The sequence below is a fragment of the Chiloscyllium punctatum genome, chromosome 15 (assembly GCF_047496795.1).
Source record: "Chiloscyllium punctatum isolate Juve2018m chromosome 15, sChiPun1.3, whole genome shotgun sequence".
NCBI lineage: Eukaryota > Metazoa > Chordata > Chondrichthyes > Orectolobiformes > Hemiscylliidae > Chiloscyllium > Chiloscyllium punctatum.
Genome location: NC_092753.1, coordinates 62,104,376 through 62,116,985, shown reverse-complemented (window position 1 = coordinate 62,116,985; position 12,610 = coordinate 62,104,376). Strand labels below are relative to the sequence as shown.

The window sequence follows — 12,610 nt, the reverse complement described above, 5'->3', positions numbered from 1 at the left end:
TTGCTTCTGCAGCTATAATTGCTTCCTCAAGGTGATGAACTAACTTAGACAATTATATAATTGTTTCAGCAAAGAGCTGAGTTAGCTAAAACTTGCATACAAAGATGAAACTATATGAAGGGAATACATAATTGCTTCTGCAAGGTGATGAACTAACTTAAACAATTGTATAATTGTTTCAGCAAAGAGCTGAGTTAGCTAAAACATGCATTCAAAAGTTAAGATTAGGATGAGCAACAATTGAATATGTTATGGACAAGTAGATAAGGAGGCAAAAAAACACTGAGCCATGCCAGCTTAGCAGATTGCCCTCACGTAGGCACCAGAACGAGCCAAGTTAGTTGCAAATAAGGGATAAAACAAACAAGATTAAGGGGTGCCAGGCTTAGAGTAGTGGGAGAAGTAAACAAGGGTGGAGTGCAGCTAGACAAGGGCAGAATACAATAAGGAATAGTGATAGGTTTGACATGTAATATGCTAGGCCAATGAAGTAAATGGGGAAGTACCAAGAGAGGCTCAATTAAACTGTATAAATTGTGAAGTAATTCTTGGATCGGTGCTTGTTAGCCACTCGTCTTGCAAGTACGTTTCAATAAAATTCGCTGCTTCAGAATTTGACTTGGACTGAAATTTATTGATACATGAGCTTTGTTTCTCATAATCTCAAATTCCAATTTTATCATGTTTAAAAATACAGGACTTCTAAACTGTTTTGCTAAATGATAGTAACCTTATTCAGCTCTGATGTTGCAAAGATCTTTTATTAAAATCAAAACAGTTCAAAGTTACAGTTGCTGAATATATACAAAATGCTGATGGGATCCATCACATTCATTTGAAACATTCAATTGAATAAAGCATCCAATGGAGGAGATTCTTATGTGCTGTGCAATCAAGTAGTTGGTCACTCATGACACAATTGTACAACTGCAATTGTTAAAAACACAAATCATCAACAAGAATTACAGGTGCAATACAGGAATTTCTATTTAATCAAATATTTTTTAAAAAATTACTTATCTTCAATGTTCAGCAACACTCACTGGAGTTTTCAATTTCAGCATTAGTGTAGAATGGGTGATAACAGATTAATCACCTGTTAGATGCCCCATTTGATTTTTTTCTTGCTTTTAATATCAATGAAAAGGAAAACTGGGCAAGGTGTGTAATAGACAATCAGACTGATAACATTCATTCCACCCCCATCAAAACTAGAAGTTTGAGGAAATTTCTTCAAAATTATCTTATCTTAACAACTCAGTTGAAAGTACGAGAATTATACAATTTAAAACGCAAGACAATGAAGGAAGACATGCGATTCAATGTTTTATCAATTAAACTTAAATGGCTTGTCAGAAAGCCTTGATATTGGTTACAAAATTAATTTCCTGTTAAATATTTATAATGCCTGTTCAATATATTATGAATTTAGATCTCACTTTTGGGGACAGAACATTAATAGTTTCTCCCTCTGACAGACAAAAATCAAATCCCCTATGGCTTAGTAACATCGGGTTGACAAAACTATTAGATACATTAGTGTGTTTAAACATTGGAAATGGGGTTACTTAAGATGAACAAAAACAGCAAATAATTTTCTACCTGATGGCAGTTAGCCAAGTTGTGATGCAACAAGAAGAATTTAAATAAAAACTAGTTTTTTTTTAAGCTTGTTACACAGTCCTGAAAACTCTGGATCATTTCCAGGCTAATTTTATCTGGAAAGAATGTTTCATGTGCACCTTTCTGCAGTCAAAACATTAATTTGTGTGCTTCCTCAGATGCTGACGAGCTCACTTTCTGTTTGTAGCACTTTCTGATTTACATTTCATTTCTTTTATGTACCAAGTTTCAACTTTGCAATAACTTACAACTCAAAGCAGAAGCATTCATTTACAACCAAAATCCCCCGAATTGTGTATTTGAATTGATCCAAATTCAGAAAGCCATTAGTAGTTCAGTGTGATTGTTAAATTTAATAATTAAGTTGCTCAATGACCATCATCAAAAATTGAATTAACAGGCACAGAAGATCAGTATGTTGACATTTAATTAGGTAGCTTCTAATTTAGAATTAAATTCCTCCTGGAATTAGATTTTGTTTCTTAAAGCATGCGCCTACTCTCAGTTCCTTTAAAATATTACACTCTACAATTTGCATTGGTTCATTTATTATGCACATGCAAATATACCATATACCATCTTAATTTTGCATTATTCTCAACAGCCAGCAGCCTGCAGGTAATTTGTAAAAGGGAAGAAGAAAAAAAGACGAAAGCTGTTCTCTCAGCAGGAGGGCTGACAAGTAGTACAACAAAGAGAAATGTATAAGGACGAATACACAGTCACACAGCTGGGGATAACTTAATGCTTCACTGCAGAAGATCATAATAAATCTGAGGTTTCTTTGTTTCAGTTCGGAATTGTTCCACCTTCATTCCAACTCGGAAAAGAATTGCTTCATCCCACCATTTACCCATAATCTGAAAGGAAACATTAAGAGTAATTAAAGTGCCAATTTCTTTTTATGGCAGACAATGTGATTAAATTGTAGTAGTGTGGCAATTGCAGAGCACAAAAGGCTGGGAACACAAGATAGAGTTGGATATGGTCATCACATTATCTAGCAATCAAAGGCCTCTGTTAACAATTAATGGATACAAATACGACGCAGAATAAGGGAAAAAAAAATCACTTGTACTAATTTCAACCATTTCATAGATTGTATTGTATTTTTAAGCTTATGCTAATACGGAGTCTCAACTCACACTGATTGACCCCAATTACAGCGTATTCTAAATCATTCTGGCTCATTACATTTCATGTACTATAGACTATAGCTTCACTTTTGCATAATGGAGTCTTCCACAATTGTTCAGCAACTACAGTCATATCATGTATCTTTAATTTAATCAAAGCATTGCCTTCAAAATCAGACATAGTGACAAATGTTTACCTCATTCGTTCACAATAAAATTTCTGGGAATCTGCATTAACTGACAGAATTCAGCATTACCTGAAGGCTTATGGGTAGCCTGGAGGAGCTGTATCCAACAGGGACTACAAGAGAAGGAATTCCTGTCAAATTTGCAAGCTGCATATATCTGAGATGAAAATTAAAAAAATCAACCAGTTAGGTTAAGAATTTTCACAGCTAAAACTAATGTTTATCGGATTCTGGTATGTTTGTTTATCCAGTCATGAAGGCCTCCTACTTATTTATCTTCCTGTTGGTACATCAGCAACTTTATTACCCAGTGTTCCCTAATATCTTCCTATATACATCCCTAGGGCAGCATGGTGGCCTCACAGCACCAGGGACTCAAGTTCAATTCCAGCCTTGGGTGACTGTGTGGAATTTGCATGTGCTCCCTGAGTTTGCATGGGTTTCCTCTGGGTGCTCTGGTTTCCTTCTCTTGTCCAAAGATGTGCAGAATTGGCCATACTAAAAAAAAAATTGCCCCATCGTATCCAGGGAGATTTAGGCTCATTGGATTGGCCACAGTAAATGTGGAGTTACGGGGATAGAATGGGATGCTCTTTCGAGGGTTACTACAGACAGAATGGGCCAAAATGGTCTCTATCTGCACTGTAGGGATTCGCTGATTATTTGGCTGAGTGTCACAGTCCATTATTTTAATTATTCCGTGAAGTGCCTTGTGATGTTCTATAACTTTAGAAGGCACATACAACCAAAATTGTGGAAAAAGAAAGAAGATTCTGCCATGACCAAAGACATCAAAGGTGCAGGTACTGTTGAAGATGATTAGTAAATGCAGAGGTACCATCCTGAATTAAACATTTGAGGATAGGAAGTCTTGAGTTTGAAAGTGTCATATTTACCGACTTGAAGTCAGCAATAGGGAAATGTTCCAGTGGAAAGCAAGAAGGTAACAGGGACGAAAGAACTTGTGGGTGATGTGGGAAGTTAGACCTAGCCTGGAGGGGAATCTGCTATGGTTGAGAGAATTCAAATGGAAAGTGGATCTTAGGGATGTCAATTAATTTAGAAAAAAGTGAGAGGACAAGGGGAACTGAATTAGAAATTATCGAATGAGGAATCATTCAGTATAGAGGCTGAGGTGGGTGGCAGGGGGTGGGGAAAGGAAAAAAAATGGGAAGAAGCTTTCTGACAAGTAAGTGTTAAATGTTCTCACAAATTCAGATCTCACTATTTGATGTTTAGGAAGCACAATAACAATATTGGAAGCTGGGCTACTGAGCTGAAAATGTGTTGCTGGAAAAGCGCAGCAGGTCAGGCAGCATCCAAGGAGCAGGAGAATTGACATTTCGGGCATCAGCCCTTCTTCAGGGCTCATGCCCAAAATGTCAATTCTCCTGCTCCTTGGATGCTGCCTGACCTGCTGCGCTTTTCCAGCAACACATTTTCAGCTCTGATCTCCAGCATCTGCAGTCCTCACTTTCTCCTAGCTGGGCTACTGACCCCAGGACAAAAACCATTTCCACTGGCCATTCACATCTCTTTCTTTTGATATCGTAATTATATATTTCAAAATTACACTGTCCTTTCCAAAGTTCCAGTAGCCTCAAATATGTATCTCTAAATTCTATGCAGTTTGTAACCTGCTGTTTGTACAGGCCATCAGGAATGCACTACCTGGGAAGGTAGTGGAGACTGGAAACGTTACAACTTTTAAAAAATATTTGGATCAGTACTTCAAATGTCATAACATTCAAGGATATGGGACAAGTGCAGGAAATTGGCATTAGCGCACTTTTAATGGTAGTTATGTCAGTGTAGACTTGACAGGCTGAAGGTCCTTTTCCGCACTGTATGAATCTATAAAAGCAGGCCTCTGGCCAGCCCACTTCTGCAGTTACATTCCTCCAACACTGCACCACAGTTTGCAAAACTGAACCTATCTTGTTCACGTCTCTCAAAGACAAAAACATGGTGCGAATGTGGGTTGAAGGTTGGCTCAACTGCTCCAAGCCGTAAGACAAGCCAATCTGTGTCTTCCCAGTCTGAAACAAAAATAAAACGTGCCCATATTTTCAATTTTTTATTTAAATACAGCCAGTATTTCATTGTGGAACGTGGCAGGATCAAGAGACCATTTGATGTTCTTGTGTTTTACTTGATATTCCTCACTCAAAGATAAGAGATACAAAACCTCCTCATTCTTACCTTACTGTGCGGAACATGGATTGAAAATCACTGCACCCTGTGACGAAGTCAGAAGGTTCAGAATGTAGAGCAGTACAGGCTATAGCTAGGGGCATAAATAAGAACAATATAAACATATGGTACTGAACGCATCAGGCTATTCACTAAATCACATGGTGCTATACAATTGGTGGCAATTTTGCTATTACTTCTTATGTACACATTTTTAGCAAATCTTTAGCTATGTTTGCTGAGTATAAATATTCACTCAATTTTAGTCCAGGGATTAGCCTCATTCACCTGAATAGATAAAATGCCTGTGATTAATATTATCAAATAATTCAGGACACCATCAAAATGAAAACTCCTGCCTTGGATAACACACTGAAGTTCAGCTGCTATTTTATATCTCCGAAATCGCCAAAGTAATAATTAAACACAATAGTTGCTGTTGTTGCCTGTGCTGACTTTCTCACACACAGCAACCCCCTCATTCCCTCTGACAAATGCATACATATTAAAAGATCAACCCACAGCATTCTTATATATTTTTGAGACTGTGATAATCATAGTCTCACTCTACTGAACACAATGTCTATTCCTAAAATATTAAAGAATGTTTATTTTGTTCCACTAGAACACTATAATTAAATACACGATCTATCTTTCATGAAATTACTCCTTTGTTGATGGAATTTGAATCAGAATGAAGAACCAGATGAGTTAAGACCCTAAGAAATAGGAACAGGAGTTCGGCCCCTCAAGCCTGCTCTGCCATTCAACAGGATCATGGCTGATCGGACATTCCTCACATCCACTGTGCTGCATTTTTCCTGTTGCCAAACACTTATTTTTTTCTTTTTTTAAGTCTTTTTATTTGTTCTTAATCTAGATTATTTCAGCTCTCATTTTAGACCATGGCCACATCCCAACGTTTCAGTATTTGGAAAGGATCTATCCCAAAAATTAAAATCACAATGGCTTCTCTTCATTTTCCCCAGAGAGTGATCTCTGGTCATCCCTCAGATCCATTCATCGTTGTGGTCCTGTTCGCCGAGCTGGAAATTTGTGTTGCAGACGTTTTGTCCCCTGTCTAGGTGACATCCTCAGTGCTTGGGAGCCTCCTTTGAAGTGCTTCTGTGATCTTTCCTCCAGCATTTGTAGTGGCTTGAAGCTGCCCCTTCTGGTTGTCAGTTCCAGCTGTCCGTTGCAGTGGTTGGTATATTGGGTCCAGGTCGATGTGCTTATTGATTGAATCTGTGGAGGAGTGCCATGCCTCTAGGAATTCCCTGGCTGTTCTCTGTTTGGCTCGTCCTATAATAGTAGGACATTCATCATCACGTTCTGTTTTCTTGTCTAAATGCTGTCCTTTGGTGACATCATCCAAAAGTAGAGTGTTAGCTTCCACGTAGATGCTGATGATACCCATCATCGTCACATCGCTCAACTCCTCCACTGTCAGTAAATTAAGTCTGCTTATCTGACAGCCTGTGCTAAATGAACAGAAGTAATTAATTAGCCATAGTCCAAAAAGGACGATAGGCATCTCGTAAATATCCTCCAATTAAATATTGGAAGGATTTAAAGCCATTGTTTTCAGTCCATTTGTAGCCACCAATTCCATCCCTCTCCCTGGCAACAGATTGAGGTTAATCTAGTCTATTTACAACCTCAGTATCACATTTGATCCTAAGACGAGGTTTGGATCTGATACTTCTGCAATCACCAAGACTGTCTATCTCCATGTCAGCAATATTATTCAATTCTTCCCCTCTTTCAGTTCACAACTTCCCTCTATTATTTGAATTTAGAGAACAACATGGCAAATGCTATTAAATTCATCCTAAATACTTCAGCCTTTTTGTCTGTGTCTTTTTTTAAATATAAAGTCAGAATGGAAATCCTCAATTAACAATATGTAAATTAGTATTTCAAAATTCCACACAACTCAAAAAAGATTGTAACCAGAAAACTATAGCATATTAGAATCCAGACTAAGAGATGTAGGTAATTAAACAATTATTAATGTAATTGATATTACAGGTTCATTCCAATTAATAACTTGTGAACATTGTTTAAAAATTGATTATAAAATAAATATTTGCTATTGGGAAGGGGTGCTCTTAATGCAGTTAATTTATTAGTTGATAAATCAGGAGACTAAGATCTGTTGGTGATGACAGGATAAAAGATACACAAGTTAACAGAAACATTGATTTCAACTTCACTTGAGGTGCCCTCATTTGAATACTATGTGTCAAGGTGGCTCATGAAGACAAATTTGGATATTTGACGATTACAGAATCTATATTAAAATAACCAGCACATACCTAATTTAGAACATTAGTTTGTTTAACACTGCATTAGACAAAAGTGTAATTTTACCTGGTGTGATGATGCATTGCACATCATTAAAGATTTCTTTTAAGAACTGCATAGTCCGTGATCGCTGCCGATTAGCCTGTGTAGACACAAGAAGAAATCTGGAGCTTAAGAGAACGTCCTTTTCCAAAAGTGAAAATGCACATCAGAAAGCTGCAGGAGGAATAAATTGATGTGGTACGATGTGAACAGAGAGCACCCCTTATTCCTCTTTCACACATTTCCAATCCATTCTGAAAAGTATTACGCACTTACAATTATATAGTTCTCTGGTGTTATAGCTGCATTATAAGGTTTTCATGCAGATGCAAGGATGTGAGCTTTTTAAATATGAAGTTATGTCAGCAAAGGAACTGAACAGAAATTGATTAAGCGATTGTTACCTAGTAGCCAGACAGAGAAAAATGGACATCTCATCATTCAAAGGACCAACTCCAACAGCAGAAAGCAAGCAGTGATGTAGTTGCAATTACATACTTCAGGGAAACAGCTCCCTCGAAGAAAAAAAAATGGATGGGGAAGGATGAAGTGGAAATAAGCAAAATATTAACTATGTAAGCAAGATTTATATCTCTGCATGGTGCCATACCTGTATGTAATCCAGCACGGAGAAGTTAGAAGCAAGAGCTAAAGTTGCTCGGGTGTCCAGATTCTGTCAAAGAAAATATTAATGATATGGTTTAAGAAAAGAAACATGATGTGCACTGAACGCCAAAAAATGAAATTGGTACTACAGTATATAGTTGCAACAAGGAAATAACAAGGAAATTTAATGCTTTTCAAGTATTACCAGAGAGGATTGGTCAAGAAAACTCAAACCAGGATAATCTTTCAATATGTAGTGAGAATTGAAGTTGCATGCAGAAATGCAGACAAAGTGACAAGTACCAAATCTGAGGCATTGAATTAAAATTTTAAACTTTATTTTTACTGTATATTATTTTGCTTCTCAGCTATTATATTTTGAACAGACTTTTAAAAAAAAATCTTTTATAAGTAGTAGAAACATTTTTAAAGACAACCAGATGTAACTTCACATTGACAACACAAGGAATTCTCTGTCTTGCTTCAGAACTGTCAAGTGTTAGGCAATTAATTCAATGATGCCAATCCAACTGAAAACAACTACAAAAATCCTCAGACTACCCATCCATTTTAAAAAAAAATCCAGGTGGACAATCAAAACACAGGAAATCTCTCTCAAGGGTATAAATGATCATTAACTAGTAAACAAAGTTACTAATAAATGGCAAATGAATACATTTTTTTCTGTCTTCCGCACAGAAGGTACATACAAAAATCTCAGAATACCAAGAATTTGAAGGAAGAGAGGAGCTTGATGAGATTACAATCAGTATGGAAGTGATGCCGAGCAAATTGCTGGGGCCATGGTTTAATGAGATCTGGGTTCATCAAAGCAGCAGCTAATGAGATAGTAGATACGCTGGTGTTAATTTCCCAAAATTTGTTGAGATTATGGAAAGATCCCATCAGACTATAAAGTAATAAATATAACCCTTTTATTCAGGAACGAAGGGAACAGAAAACAGGAAATTGTTTCCTGGTTGACATCTGTCATGAATTAATCATTAAGGAGATTATAAGTCAATGCTTGGGAAATTAAAACTAAGATAATGGAAAAGCATCAGCCTGGTTATGTTAAAGGGAAATTATGTTTAACCAATTTATTGGAATTCATTGAAGGTTGAGGGATGACCTTATGGAGATGTACAAAATCATGAGGGGCATAGATAAGGTGAATAGCAACGGTCTTTTCCCTCAGGTGGGGATGTTCAAAACTAAAGGGCAAATTTTTAATGTGAGAGGAGAAAGATTTAAAAGGGACTGGAGGGGTAACTTTTTCACACAGTTTGTATGTGGAATGATCTACCAAAGGAAGTGATAGATGCAGGTACAGTTTATAACATTTAAAAGACATTTAATTAGGAAACGTTTAGAGGCATATGGGCCAAACACAGGCAAGTGGAACTAGTTTAGTTTGGGATTATGTTTGGCATGGACAAATTGGAATGAAGGGTCTGTTTCCATGCTGTATGATTCTACGAATAACATGCTGTGGATAAAGGGAATTGCACTGGCGTACTGTATTTGCATTTCCAGAAAGCAAGTGACAAGGCATCACATAAATGGTTGTTGAACAAAATAGGTAAGGAGCAATATGAATGAAAGATAGTCTGAAAACAGCGCTTGCATAAAATGGTCTTTTCAAATTGATGGGATGTGACAAATGATTTGACCCAAACATTTGGGGTGGGCTGACCTGTGCTAGTCCTCAACTTCTTACAATTTATAACAATGACTTAGGTGAGGGGAACAAATGCCAGGGGCTAAACCTGCAGATGACATAAAGATGATTAGAAAAGTATTTTGTGAAGGTGGCATAACAAGGTTGTAGACCTATCTAGGTGAAGTGAGCAGGCAAAACATCTGGCAGATGAAGCACAGTACGTGAAAATGGAAATCTGAGAGAAACTGAACATAAAGGACATTGGTGAGACCACATCTCAAGTACTGGGTATAGCTTTGGTCCCATTAGTTAGGGAAGGATATAAATATATTGAAGGTGGTTCAGAGGTGGTGTACAAGATTGGTTCCTGAATGAACCAGTCATGTTATTATTAAAGATTTGACAGGCTGGGCTTGATTTCATTGGAGCTAAGAAGACTTACATGTGACTTAATTGAAGTTTATAATATCCTGAATGTATTTAACAAGGTGGTGTGGAAAGAATTATTTCTGAGGCACTGCTTAAAGTTAGGGATTGGTCACTCTTTTCAGAAAGAGATGAGGTGAAACATTTTCATTCAGAGGACAGTGTGACTTTAGAACTCTCTGCTTTAGAAGGTGCTGGATGTGGGGTCATTGAATATTTTTAAGGTGAAGACAGATTCTCTTGCCTAACAAGAATTTATCTAAGGTTAGCAAGGGTCAATGGGAATAAGGAATTTGGAAAGCAAACAGATCAGTCAGGATCTTACTGAATGCCAGAACAGGTTTGAAAGACTAAATGCTGCTCCTAATTTCTAAGTTTGTAAATCAGATGAATTAATCAGTAGCGTGAATTAAGAAATGAGAATTAAAAATGAGAATTTTCACTTAATGTAAGCTTTTGGCTTGTTTGCACCCAAATCCAATTATTTCCTTACCATCTTGTTGTATTGAGTATTAAAATCCAGGTGCAAGGCTTGCTGTATCTCACTCAGTATGCAAACAGTGTGGGAAACTCTTATCTCCTCCAGTTCTGGGATGTGTACGTCTACCAGTGTTGCACCAAAACCTTTTTTGAGGTACTGCACCGCTACACAGAAGGGGAAAAAAAAACTAACAATGTTGAATCCAAAAATAGTGAAATAGTTAAATTTATACTTTACGCTTTTAGCTCCCATTTTAAAATATCAGTTTCAATTCCTCTTCACGACAATGGGATATTACATGGTGAGAGGCCTCTCACAGTTAGCATATGCTACAATGGTACAGGTGGCAATGACAGTGTTTACATTCCTCTTCTCCATTCCACGAATGCTATATTGCTGAAAAGCATCCAAAAAGCAGCCGAGGTGACATGTCAAACGCCAGTTCAGGAGAGCACATCTGGCTGAATTTTGAATTTTTATTGTTTAGCACTAAAAGTTGATTGACAAAATTGTTTTCAATTCTAAAGATTTTCATCTGTCACTCATTAGGACACTCTCAAAAATACCAAAGAGGAACAATGTTTTTATGCTGTATACAAACAGCATGCTGATTGATTGGCAATTGGGACTTTGATTGGTAGAGGCAATTTTTCAGGTCAATGCCTTGGCCAAAGTCAACTTGTCTACTTTAGATTTAAACAAAGTTTGGCAGTTAAATGTTAGTTATTATCTCACTGTTGCATTTTCCATCGCAACATTTCTACCAATCACAATCAGCATGTCCCTCGCACACAAATCTAAAAATGCTGTTCTCTTACATTCATACCCTTGATTAGTGCAAGGTAATAAAAGGTATCTTTTAAGGAATACTCAAGTTCTTTACTCCCAAGAGAAACATTCCAAATACTTAAACACTTTCTTGATTATACTATTTAAAAGAAAAAGCATTTTACTGTGGCCCTAATTTAATCTCTTCAATTTATTTTGTTTTCTCATAAAACTCTACATCCATCTACGAAGAGAGCAGCTAAATTGTTTCTCTGTCAATGAAATTTGATTGCGCTATTAACCAGTGTGTTGGAGAAATTTTCTTCTTTTTCTTCCTTTTGCTGGGTTGTGAATGGCTGTGAATAAGAATTGACCATGTAGGAAGCTACTGTTGTAAAACTGGATTATTAACACACTGAAACTGGAGTGAAGTTTGCACTGACACTGCTATCAAACTCAATGGGGACACCGAACAGTTGCCCAGAATCTGACTCCGAAAGGGCTCTTACATTAAAAAGGTGAACTTTCCGGTGCTCTGCTCTTCGCAATTTTTTTTGCCAAGGAACACAGATCAGGAAATCTCTCAGGTACAGGTTGTGATTTTCTGTTCATTAAAAATTAAATGGATAGCAACAGGGGTTTATCCCTCCACCCTCCTGTGCTAGATTCTCTTCTCTCTCCTCACCCGTCTAAAGGTGGCAGATTAGCTTGCAATACTATAAGCTAAAACTCTTCCAGTCTATTGGGGTCCAGGATGTCCTGGTAGATAATAGACAGAAGCTCTGCTGTTGATTTTCAGCCCTATTATACACAGTAAGAAACTTAGAAAGGCAATTTTCAGTATCCATACCTTCCTGACAAACATCCAAGACTTCAGTGTCACAATCCTGTTAAAATTCAAGACAAGGTGGAAATTTAGAACAGCACAAAATTTCAAGGAGCAAAAACATTAATCATAATGACAGGAAAACAGTGTCGTAAGTTGTCCATGACTGGTTATTAGTTATTAGGGGTTTTCTTTTAAACTGACACAATCAAAAGGAAACTTTAGCTGGTGTAGCATTTCATATTGCTCAAATCATGGTCATCACAGACAGACAACAAAATGTGTCTGAGTCTTAGTGAGATAGGACTAGAATGCAAACAATAACACTCTAAGGCAGTTCGGATGTAGACC

At 37.1% G+C, this 12,610-nt stretch overlaps 1 protein-coding gene across 1 annotated transcript in view; it reads right to left on the bottom strand.

Moving 5' to 3' along the window:
* Positions 1 to 742: 742 nt before the first annotated feature.
* LOC140486312 (uncharacterized) overlaps positions 743 to 12,610 on the bottom strand; it is a 51,203-nt gene continuing 39,335 nt past the window's right edge. The window contains exons 14-20 of the mRNA XM_072585281.1: positions 12,284 to 12,320; positions 10,678 to 10,829; positions 8,100 to 8,162; positions 7,514 to 7,589; positions 5,150 to 5,234; positions 3,017 to 3,104; positions 743 to 2,483 (exon numbers count right to left, since the gene is read on the bottom strand). Of these exons, the coding sequence (XP_072441382.1) occupies positions 2,373 to 2,483; positions 3,017 to 3,104; positions 5,150 to 5,234; positions 7,514 to 7,589; positions 8,100 to 8,162; positions 10,678 to 10,829; positions 12,284 to 12,320 (612 nt within the window). The 3' untranslated portion in view covers positions 743 to 2,372. The remainder of the gene's footprint in view (positions 2,484 to 3,016; positions 3,105 to 5,149; positions 5,235 to 7,513; positions 7,590 to 8,099; positions 8,163 to 10,677; positions 10,830 to 12,283; positions 12,321 to 12,610) is intronic.